The sequence below is a fragment of the Rhamphochromis sp. 'chilingali' genome (assembly GCF_963969265.1).
Source record: "Rhamphochromis sp. 'chilingali' genome assembly, chromosome: 7".
Taxonomy (NCBI): domain Eukaryota; kingdom Metazoa; phylum Chordata; class Actinopteri; order Cichliformes; family Cichlidae; genus Rhamphochromis; species Rhamphochromis sp. 'chilingali'.
In genome coordinates, this window is record NC_137934.1 from 35,944,876 (window position 1) to 35,957,641 (window position 12,766).

The 12,766-nt window shown below is 40.6% G+C and overlaps 1 protein-coding gene across 1 annotated transcript in view; it reads left to right on the top strand.

The window, feature by feature from the left end:
• cachd1 (cache domain containing 1) overlaps positions 1 to 12,766 on the top strand; it is a 104,220-nt gene that overhangs the window by 49,771 nt on the left and 41,683 nt on the right. Inside the window, exon 4 of the mRNA XM_080888028.1 lies at positions 6,986 to 7,092. Coding sequence (XP_080744154.1) covers positions 6,986 to 7,092 — 107 coding nt within the window. The remainder of the gene's footprint in view (positions 1 to 6,985; positions 7,093 to 12,766) is intronic.

A 12,766-nucleotide genomic window follows, 5' to 3' on the forward strand; every position in this document is an offset into this window, starting at 1 on the left:
TCCCTAAAGACTGCTGCTGCCTTCAGGCATGCCCACATCACAGCAGTGTGTCAAACATCAGTGAGCAGAGCTTAAGCAGCGCCTGTAGTATAACAACACAAAGCTGGCACTTTTTGGTATACACCAAAGTATTCGGAGAAGTAAAACTCTGAGGTGATGATGACACTTGATGGAAACAAAGATTGTAACAAATTTAATTTCTAGAGGAGACAGTTTTCTCCGTAACCCTCATGGTGCTGTTTTATGAAGGCTATTGTTACCTTCAACGCTGAGGGTGCTCCATTTTCATTAATGATGACTTAATATTTAATTCTACTGGCATATGCAACTGATTGTGTCTAAATTGGAGGGCAGAATCACTACTATTTAATATTTATTTATTATTTATTTTTCTTGTGTTGCAGAATTGCTGAAAACGATGCCAAAAGTCTTTCTTAAGGCCACTCCGCAGGATAGCTTTACACTGTGTAGTCGTATCATGTGGGGCTGGGTGGGGATCCTGCAGAATTTCTAATACCTGCACTCATAAATTAAACATACGGATCAATGGTAGCATGGTGTTAATACCGAGCTCCTCTTTCTGAAGGAGAATTCTCACTATCCGAGCTGTCGGCAGATTTACAGTTCAGTTCAAGAGGATACATTGCGCCGGTGATCAGCTACTGGGACATGACATCAAGCTTATCTCGTGGTTTCACTGAGATCATAATATCTCTTTGCACATTAGAGAAGGAGAGGGCTAAACACCAGGCAGGTTAGGAGGAGGGGGTTGTTTAAGTGACCCTAACAGGTGTAAATGCTGGGCCGCTGTCATAACTTTCTTCTATCTCCACCACCCCACCCCGTTAATGGGGGGGTTTCATATCTTTGTGGGGGGTTTACTATATTTGTGGGGACCAAAATCCCGGTCCCCACGAGTTTGAAGACATTTTTGAGACTCAAAATGTATTTTTAGTGTCAGGGTTACAATTGGTTATGGTTAGGCTTATGCTAAGGGTTAAGGTTAGGCATACATTTTTGATGGTTAGGGTAAGTGGCTAGGGAAAGCATGTCAATTAGATGTCCCCATAAGATATGAAAACCTGACGCGTGTGTGTGTGTGTTTTGTGTCTTTATTGATAATAAAAACTGTAAAACCCATGAAACTACAGTTAAAATTTAAAATCTATGTACTCCTTCACATTTTCCAAAGATGTCCAGTGGCCCATATTTGAGTCTTTGCCTGGCTGATTTCTGTCCCCTGGACCCCATGTTTGACAAACCTGATTTAAACCATTAAAAGGTGTTATGGACAAACTACTTAGATGCAATCATTTTCTTCTTTTTCTCCAAGATCTCACATTTCTCGTCAAGTCTCCCAACCAAAAGAATAATCCAAGAACTAGAATAGAACCCCCCAATTTGTGTGTGTTGTGTGTGTGCATATTTTCATCATTAAAGTACTTTTTCCATTAGATCCCTAATATGAATGTGTTTTTAGTCAGTGTTGCTATTCCCGAGCACTTGAAAAGTAGTGCAGTGAAATCTCCTAAACGTTGGTGCTTATTAAAGACCACATGTGACATCATTTTTGGAGTAGTGCGCCAAGCTGTAGCCAGCAGCTCATTTACAATAGCAAATCAAACAGCCTAGTAAAGCTTTCCATGTCCACCTTGAAGCCAATTAGCGTGCAAGTTGACTGAAAATTGGCAACTAATATGACTAAAAGACACAACCCTGTTTCCCTTGTTATCACTGCATATAAATAACTAGAGGCGTGGTGGTTAGATTTTTTTCTCTTCACCAAACAAACAAAAAACAGTTACTATGCGTGTAGGTGCACAGCTATGCAGTCAGCCTAAAAAACACTCCCGTTAAATGTTGAATAGAGCGTTTGGGCTTTGAGGATTTTACTAGAAGCACTTGTGAAGTGTAAGGAAAAGTCTTTGACAACAAATTCAGTTATCCAACTCTGTGTGTCTAAATCAACACCCCAGTATCCCAGTTATTCGGCCCATCCCTATTTTGATCGTATGTATTCTGTGGGACACACCCCTGTATACATGATAAATATTAGTACATCTAAGTCTGGCAGTTGTCCTGACTTGTTCCGCAGTACACGCTGGAAAATAAGCTTGTAAGCTGGTGAGTGTATTTAACTTATTCATGAGCAAAATGAAACTTTATTTTATTTATTTTTTTACCCCTGCCACTCTTTGGTTCTTCCTGTATGTGATGTGACTCACTTGGTGGCTGCAAACTGTAAACATGTGAATTCTGATGTAGCTCTGATTGACAATAACCCTGCGCTTACATTTCTCAGCAGTTGCTCTTGTGAGCAGCGTAGCAGAGGAGCATGACAATCATTACAAACTGGCAACGGATTCATCGAGTCATACCCTATTACTTACTGAACAGGCCACATTTGGACACAGAATTTCCCTGGACTGAAAAAGTGATCTCTGCTTTTTATAAGCCTACACTTAGTAGCAACCTGCTATTTTGGCATTATTGCAAGCAACATTTCTCCCACATTCATAGTTTTTTGTACCGAATTATGAATTGATCATATACAGCTGTATAGACTAATACAGTTCAGTGTAGTACCCTACAGTAAATCAAAGTTTTTGTAGTAAAAGATTCATGTTTTTCTTGTCATTGCTTTAGGGATTTTTTTATTTTTGAAGTTCTTGGTAAAGGCACGTGTGTTTTGAGGTGTTGGTAATACTTGTCCACACTCATTTTCATACACGGGGGACACCAGAGACACATCTTGCTTTAGTGCAGTCTATGCAATGCAAATGCATAGCATCAAAAATTCACTTCAGGCTGTGTCCCCTGTTGTAGAGTAGTTTCTATACACCACACTTTCCTCCAAAATCAATTCTGTCTATTGATATTTCATTTGAATCCGTTTCGGTAGAGCTGCCATTGAGAGCCAGATACACGAACGTGTCTTCAAGCGCTCTCAATTCTCCTGCTAGCATGTTGCCAGCTTTACCACTGCTACCGCCGAGGGACTGCAAACACATTAGGAGTGGTATTACTCTTGACGTTGGGGCTCGCGCAACAGCAAGCCCTTTCAAGGTAATTATTCTCACTGGGCGTTTTGAATGGCTTGGGACTGCCTGCTTTGCGGATATACGTGGCTCTTGCAGCAGGGGGCAACTTAATATAATAGATTTTAAAAATGGCTGGAAAACGGCAGGTGCTGCCTTATTTAGAAGAGTCTGCCCATTTTAGTCTGTGAAGGAGGGAAATGGGAGGGTTGGTTTTGGTACAAACTCAGCCCCAGTAAGAAAAAAGGTGATTGTTACTGATGATTTTGTAACTGTAGAACACACCTCTGCATTTGTTAATAAGCTTATTAAATGTAAGAATAATGTAAAGGATTGTGCAGAGGCCTTGTAACAATATTGGGTGATAGTTTGATAGATTATCACTGTCGGTTTTTGTGTGTGTATATGTATACATGCATATTAAAATATATATGAAATATAAAAAATGTGTGTGCGTGTCCGACCTTTTTGGAAAACGGATTTCTCTGCCCTCATTAAGATGTCTGATCAGACTCGGAGCTCTCCTCCCAGCTCTCCCTCTCTCTTTTTCGCATGTTTTTTGATGTGGAATTCAAAGCAGCTGCAAATGTATTTTTTATCTGGCACACATTTCGCCGAGCGTCTCTGCCCACCCCTTCTATGCAGAGTGCGTTGAAGGAGAATAGTAATGACTTTGGCCTTGTGGGACTCTAAATGAGCGGAGTTCAAATGCAGCCTGTACATCACAGGACCCGTCAATCAGCAACGGCCAGTGCCAGGTCTGCAAGCAGAGGGAGCCAAAAAGTGTGCACACGTGTGGTTGTATGTTGCTAACCCAGATGAGGGTGGGGGGGTTGGCAAGGTCCACTTGGAGGCATGGATCAAAGCACCAAAGCTTGGTGCGGTGCAGAACAGCCTGCTACTCTGCATACCCCCCACCCCCCGTTTTGTGGGTATGGCAGAAACCAGCATTTAGAGTGAACAGTACATGTAGCTCATTTTAGGCTGTCGCTGGGCGCTGAAACAGGTGAGAAAGAACTGATAGGTCATGTGCGACGTTTCATTTTTTGACATCTTTAATACTTTTGGGCTTTTGTGCGCTCAAGGACAGTGCCGTCGTAGAGCCGCATCACACCAGGTTCCAGTGGGGACTTGTTAAAGAGCTAGGCCTAATGAGGAAGAAAAAACAAGCAGCTGTGTAGGAAATGATGAATTCCAAGAGTTTTTATTTTTAATTGGCTTTTTAAAAGCTCATTGTGATTTGAGATAAAAGAATGCTGCTTATCCTTTTTTGGACTGATGACATCAGTCTTATCCCTGATTGCTAACAGTCAAGAATCTGCATTTTGGGAACACTAGTGCACTCTTATCACAATTTTGCCAAAATTTCCCCTTTTCCCACTCATTTTTCCACTGTGTTAGATCAGTCAGACCCCGAAGCCTTGCTCCGTTTTCACCACCACCATCTAGAGCGCTTTCTTTTTTTTTTAAGGCCCTCAAAAAAGATAAGGAGCAGACACTATAAATACTGAAGATGGTCTGGCCCACATATCTGCTTACATTTCCTGGTTAATTGCATCCTTCTTTATCGGCTACTTGGTCTGGTTTGGGCGGAGAAAGTTCAAATCTGTGGCCTCATTAAATGTTGACATGTATCACAAAGTGTCACAAGGGCTTGAGAACAATACGGTGACCAAACATTTCTGCGGTTCTGTTTGTTTGGAAGTTTGCTTTGTTGATGTAAATGATGGAGGCGGTTATTGTCAGCATTTCTTCTCTGAGCCCACCCACCATTCTTTTCCACTTTAATCTCTTCACATGTTGAGCATAACCTTAAGCTGAACTCGGAATGTCAGACACTGGTGTTAATTGGCTCGACTGTCGTTACTGTTTTGTTAGCGTGCACCCATTGTAATTGTATATATATGTTTAAAGCCTATTTACATTTGAATTTTCACATTTGTGTCATATTTGTGTTTTTGTTAAACTGCACTGATGCATAGCGATAACTAAAGTGATTCCTGTTCATTTCTCAATTTCTGCATAGTGTTACTTCATCTTAGGTAGTATTTGACTTAAACAAACATGTTGCTTGAGCAGTCAACGTTGTACCCTGTCAGGCTGTAAAAACTCTACTTTGCTCCAACCTTATCATTGTACATGCACATAAATTTACCAACTGTGCTCCCATAGACATTTTATTAGATACCCCTGGCTAGTACTGTTAGACACCCCCCCCCCCCCCCCCCCCCCCAATTCACACATTTTTTGCTTTCAGAACTGCCTTCCTTTCTTCTTCACACAGATGCCACACGATGCTGGAAACATTCCTCATGGATTTTGATCCATATTGAGTCGATAGAATCACACAGTTGCTGCGGAGTTGTTGGCTGCACATCCATATTGTGAATCTCCCTTTATGCCACATCCCAACGGTGCTCATGTGTTCAAGAAACCAGACTGAGATGTTGACTTGGCATGTTTAAGTGCAGTAACCATCAGATGATGGGTACACTGTGCTCATAAGGGGTTTGACGGTCAGGAACAATATGTAGGTAGAATGTGGTGTTTAAATGATGCTCAGTTGGTGCTCAGTGCTTCAAAGTGTGCCAAGAAAATATCCCCCACACAATTACACGACCACTATCATTAGCCTGGCAGCATAGATTCGTGTTTTTGTGTGGTTTATGTCAAATTCTGACCCTGCCATCTGAATGTCACAGTAGAAAGCGAGACTCATCCGAACAGGCAATGTTTTCACACTTTTGTGTCCAATTTTTGTGAGCTTATGCAAGCTGCAGCGTCAGTTTCCTGTTCTTAGCTGACAGGAGTAGCAATCTGTGTGGTCTTCTGCAGCCGTAGCTCATCTGCTTCAAGGTTCAGCGTGCAGCTTAAGTTGTAGCTTGCTTTTGGCTTCCTATCAGCTCAAAGTAGTCTGACCATTCTACTCTGATGTCACCATGGCATTTTCGCTCAGCAAACTGGCACACTCTGGATTTTTTTCTCTTATTCAGATTATTCTCTGTAAACCGTAGGGTGGCAGTGTGGGGAAAATCCCAGTGGATCAGCAGTTTCTAAAATACCCAGGACAGTGGGTCTGGCACCAACAACCATGTCTTTTTTTGTAGTTACTTAAATCACCTTTCTTCTCCATTCTGATGGTTGATTTGGACTTCATTAAGTCGCCTTGACCATGTCTACTTGCCTAAACATGTTGAGTTGCTGCTGTGTGATTGGCTAATTAGATGTTTGCAGTAACAAGCAGTTGAACAGGTGTAACTAACAAAGTGGCTGGTAAGTGTGTATTCCACAACCACAGAAAAGCTGCATTTTCACTGTGGTCACTGTAGTGTTTTGTTCAAAATGACACTGGGGGGGGGGGGGGAATGAGGGGAAAAATGAAACGTCTGACATGGAGACAAACAGCAGACGTTGGGGCGCTTTAACAGATGCTTTGAATCATCCAATTAGGCCGACGGCCCTTCTTAGAATCACATTCATATGTATTCAGGGAACTGGGCATTAGCTTTGTTAGAGGAAAAAGCGGGAATCAAGCAGTTTTCCATGAAAAGTATTGTTCACTAGCTGAAACTTCAGCTTTAGAGGTCTGAGCAACAAATGATTCAGTTAGTGATGTAGTGTAGCTCAAATATAAGAAAGCATAATCTATTAGTTTCAGCTGACGTTTCATGTTCATTGATCTTATGTCTCCACATGCCATATATCTTTTATTAATTGTGCAATTTATGTAGATCTTGGTAAATATCAATATTTAGCAGGCCGACAAGCAATTCTCTAAAGTCTGATGAGCTCTGTGTGCACATCTGCAGGTTTTCGTTTTATAGGAAGTAAAGTGGTGGAGCAGTTGTAAATCTGTGCTGAGAGAAAAGCCAGAGCAGCTCCAACAACAAATGAGTTGGACACACGCTCTATAAATTCTCAAATGTTGCCTGTTTGTGTGCATTTAGGTTTGATGGAAACTTCAATATCAATGTCTCCAAGACCATCTGCTGTGACAGACTTTCCCCCACCGTCAACAACCGAGCTTTCAACCCCGGACGGGACCTCAACTCAGGTCTGTTGACACACACACACACACACACACACACACACACACACACACACACACACACACACACACACACACACACACACACACACGGTACATACAGATCCAATGAGGGAACTATCATTTGGTAGTCCATGAGCTGGCCTGCTTTAACAAATTACTAGAGATGGACCGATCCGATATTACGTATCGGTATCGGTCCGATACTGACCTAAATTACTGGATCGGATATCGGAGAAAAATAAAAAATGTAATCCGATCCATTAAATATCACGAAAGCACCTCACAAAACTTGCAACACGCCGTAACTCACCTCAGAACGTTAGCACGTCGGAGCCGTATGCATCACGTGATAGAGCGGCTGTGGCATGCGGGACCTGTTGGTGGTCTGGATAGCATGTGGAGCTTCGATGGCAACCCGGCATTTCATCTCCGACAAAGTTATCCCCGAGAGAAGTAAAGCAAGTGTGTAAGTCCATCTCTGAATGTTTGTAAAGCATTCCTGCGTTAAGCTTACCAAACAATATATGGAGCGACTGCCTCTTCTGGCTGCTACTTCAATCATGAAACTGCTTAATGATCAGCTGATCGGCTTTTCTGTCGCGAGTCCGTGTCTCTGGTTTGTTTTTGGCCCACTTTGCACCAGAAAGAGGAAACCAGCGGCTGAACAACAGCAGCACGTTTAAGCTTGATAAGCTGTTGTTAGAATTTATTTATTATTACTTTCTACTCGAGGATCTTTTTCTACGTAGCTGACGGCTGGTAACTGTGCAAGGGCGGATCTAGCAAAGTTTAGCCAGGGGGGCTGATAGGGCATTAACAGGGAAAAGGGGGCACAAAGACATACTTTTCTTTCTTATTCTCATTTAAAATGTCGAGCTTTTAATAAATAATTATCTGACACCCAAAGTTTTAATTTGATGTAAAATGAATAGAAGTCAATTACTGTATATAGTAACTATTAAGTCTAATATATATACCCTAGTAAGCTATAGTACTTTTTCCTTTGGGAAGGTACCATCTGTGCAGTCTGCAATTTTGTTGAAGAAAGATGTTGAATCTATTTAATATTTCTTGAAAAATAATTGATTTCTGTGCATTTTTTTCACACTGCATCAAATTAAGGTTGATTACGTCGATTAAGCATCATGAGGTGGAGCGTGAGGGGTGGTTCCCTATTTTTTATTTATTTATTTTTGTTGTTGCTGGGAGTTGGAACCCTATTAGTTAGGTTGCTTAATATTTACGCTAAGTACTCTTTAAAATACCAGAATAGGGAGGATGGTGTAGGTTTAAGTTTATTAGATTGATCAGTATTGCTGAACTATGAAATATTTTTTTTTTGCATACAGGTATAACAGAATAGCTTTAGTGTACTTGTTGTTTTAAACTTGAGTATGAACTTATACAAAATGCAGCAAGATATTTAAAAAAAAAAAACAGTTTTGTTGATTAAAAAACACTATATCGGATTCATATCGGTATCGGCAGATATCCAAATTTATGATATCGGTATCGGTATCGGACATAAAAAAGTGGTATCGTGCCATCTCTACAAATTACACACAGACACACACAACTTTTAAAGCATTCAAACTTTTAAAAGCCATTTTTTGACTTTATTTGAAGCAGGCAATCATTTGCCAGCAGTTGCCATGGCACCCAGTTTTTAAATTAAGAATGTGTGTTCTTTGCCTCTGCAGTGTTTTTAAAAAATATATAATTGATGTCAGATTAAAATAATAAGCTGTCTGTGTCCAAAGTACTCTGTTCGACTTTGATCTCTCATCTGCAGTTGTACTCGCACTTTATGTGTTATCATCCTGTTGAAAAAAGGCTTCTCAGTTTTGTTTTCATCAGCTCACATAAATCGGGTGCAATTGTATGCAATTGCACACATGCTGTACGCAACCTCGAAACTCCCCTTGTAGCTATTAGAAGTGATGGAAAGTAGTTTTATGGCGTTCTCCCTGCCTTGTTCCAAATTGCATAAGCACATTGCAGAATACTACCACATAAAACTCCCATATGTGTCTGCACTGCATGTCTTTCTGTATTTGATTAAGAATAAAATGGACAAAATTGACTAAAGGCAGGCAAAGGCAACTTTCCTCCTGCTGCTTTGTTTTCCCCAGTTCTGCTCCCTAGCATGCGCTCTCTATTTCCAGAAAAGAAGTATATGCACAGACTCCAGAATATTGAACCTGTTTCCTGATGTCTATTAACTTTACAGTTTTACTCAGTCACTTGTTAAAATCACTTCCAGCTATTCAGTGAGCTGCACTTTCATTTTTTGCTGGCCTTAGAGGTAAATCTCACTGATCAGTGAGAGACATTTTTACAAGTATTTTAAAAATATTGCCATCCAACGTTGTGTTGACCAGTTGTAATGATCAATTTAACTTCCAATTTAAAAAAAAAAAACAATTAAAAATGCATTCATTTATTATGTCCACATAATGCCCCTTAGTCACGGGTTGCCCTAGTAGCTAGTCCTTCCTGACACAACCCCAAAAGGCTTTGGGTCTCCTCCCCTAACTGAAGCAGAGATCTTTTATTTGTTAGGCGACTGTGTTAGCAACAACTCTGTGGAGCCAGTATCGTGCGGAATTGGGAGTAATAATTATTACTACTCAAAGCTTCCTAGATTTGGCTCTACAAATTGATATTTTCTAATCTAATGTTTGCTGCAAAATCCCAAAAATTTTCTGAGGACTTCTTAACTTACTTAGCCACATATCTGAGTCAAACCATGGATATAACCCATCTCCGTCATCTCATTGCTGCCTTCACCCAATTGCTTTTTCCCTCCCCAAATATCCCACCCTGGTACTTTTTCTGTAAACCATTCATAATGACTGCCATTCATAACACGTCACCATCGTCAGGGTTTTATTTTCCTTACAAGTCAGTCACGACAAGTTCATGTTACCCCTCCCCCCCACCACCACCACATTCAGCCCTCATTGACCCCCACACTCTCAGTGTATTCATTCCCTTCCATTTGTCTCGGCCCAGTCTAAACAAGCAGCCACAGAGGGGAGGGAGGGCCCGTGTGGGTGAGAGCAAGGGATAATTGAGAGGGAGAGAATGATAAATGAAGTTAGAGGAAGGAGGAGTGAGGGCTGATTGGAGAGTTTATTGTATTTTGTCCATTCTCTCTCCTCCTACCTTCCATTTTCTGTTGAATTGAAGGGAAAGATGGTGGATGGATTTGGAGATATCAGTACCAACAAGTTGGAGTAATCCATTTTCGGCCCTTTGTCTGAATTGTGTTTTTGTAGGCTGTCTTTTAAGAAGTTATAGCCACTGTCTAGGTTAAAGATGCTATGTGACAACAATTCATCCATCAATCTGAAGTATATGCACACTTGTACATACCGATATTCTTTCAGCACCTTTAACTCTCTTTAAACTTAAGTGCCACTGTATATACTGACTCATATTTAGCATGCCAGAGGCAATCTGCCATCTTTGACAAGCTGGCAAATAACAGTTTTCTTCTACTTACACAGCATTCATATGACTTTAGCTAAACTAATTATGGCATGTAGTATGATACTCAAGTAAAAGTGAAAAGTCGCCATCTAAAGCTGATTGGATCGGAAAAGACTACTCAAGTACTGAGTAACTGGTTGTAATGTCTGGTTTTTTTTAGTTTGTTTAAAGAAATGCACAAATTTTTAGTATTTTCAAATAGAATATATGTAAAACCATTAACAAAATAAGGCACAACAATTCTAATTTCCAGATTAGTTTTTAACAACAAAGCTTTTTTAACCAGTACCTACAGAAAACATTAGAACGAGGCAACTTCAACATATGTGTGTAGACACTAAAGCTAAAGAATGTCAGACTAGGGGTGGTTCTTTTAAATACAAAGAGGGAGCAAGCGAATCAGAAACACAGAGCACAGAGATGCGACAGGTATAATCAGGAAAAGTTTATTCCCCAATGTGGACAGCAGGAATAAAACAATAATTCTAAAAACAAGAAACAAAACAAACATCTGCAGTAAAATTCACCAGGAATAGATAAACGCAATTCTAACAAAACTATAAAATGTTCTTTGTATACTAAAATACCTCAATATACACAGTGGATTAACACAATGTCATATAACAACACTAAAAACATGCAATACAAACAGAATAAAATGATGCAAATAAAAACTACACTAAAATCAGATTAAAACCAATTATAAAAGACAAATACAAACTTCCACGATGTGACGTACATACAAGAGGGCTCACTTTCCCATAAATAGTTTCTTCACTCAGTGAAATGATGGTTAAGCTTCAGCAGCAGTTGGCTCTCAAGGTTCTTGCTGTGAAGCTGTGACTGTTTGGCAGTGAACAGGAGTCCTGCCTGACTAAAAAGTCTCTCACAGGCTGCAGATGCAGGAAGAGCTGTATTGACTTTGATTGACAGCTTCTTGATGTGAGGAAAGCTCTGCAATAGATCCACTCCAGTGAATGGACATGAAAGGTACCTCTCCAGCTCCCCTGCTTCTGGCTTTCCTGACCCCATGGATCCAAAGAAGACATCTTCGTCAGATAGGCTGCTGTTTGTGCTGGCCTCATCCAGCTCTGTGTCTAGTTGATTTCTGATAAAGTTCAGACCTGTGGAAAGATGTATGGTTAGGTCTGTGCATTACTGTGCTGTATAGACTGCCGAGCTACTGGTGAAAGATTTTTATCACACCGGAGATGTTTGTTTCTAACTAACACTATAATCCCAAGTTACAGTAACAAGGAAAGTCATTATAAGTCAATATCTAGTGGCTCACAATTTAATGGATAAATATACCAGCTTTTAAGATGCTTCCCTCTGTGGACCAGGATGTTCTGAATCTTGGTAGAAGTATTGCAGCTGCAGTCATCTCAGGGTCTTTCATTATTTCTCCAAAACGTTTCTGGATCCCGTCCCGCAGCGCATCAACAAGAGGTCTACACATTTTGCAAGATGACTCCAGCCTCCTCAGCTTCTTCTGAGACAGCCTCTTGTATGTATTATTGGTAGCTTCTGCAGCAGTGGCATCAACTGTTGATATAAGATTGAGTAGATGACACGCACACTTTTGGTGCCTTGGAAGCTGGTACTCCAGACCTGTGTTGTCATTCAAAACAGCAAAGACATCTTGACACTCCACCTCTAACTCACTGTCTTCTGCATCATCAAGGATAGACCCACCATCCTCCTGCCATTTGGTTGTTTCTTCCTCTTTCTCCTCACCATATAATTGAAAGGCCTTCAAGAAATTTGAACCACTGTCGTCCTGGTCACTTTTTCTCTGATGTGATACTCTGAATGGATTTCTTCTAATGCTGCAGCAAGAACATCAAATGTATGCAAACCTTTAAGAGGTCTACAAGCTAGTGCAGCAGAATGCCTTTCAAAAGAGATGTCATCTATCCAGTGACAAGTCACTCCCAAGTAGCTATGCTGTCTGGCAGACCAGCAGTCTGTTGCGGTAGCAACATAGTTCACAGTGCTCAGTTTTTTGATGATTATGCTTTTCATGTTCTTCGCAGCTTCTTGTATTTTTGAGCACAATGTTTTCCTTGTCATTACTGTACACTGAGTTTGCAAGGTTTCCATCATAGTCTTGAAGGACGATGTCTCAACTATAGAAAATGGTTGGTTGGCTTCACATACAAACGTAAGCAGAAGCTTGTCA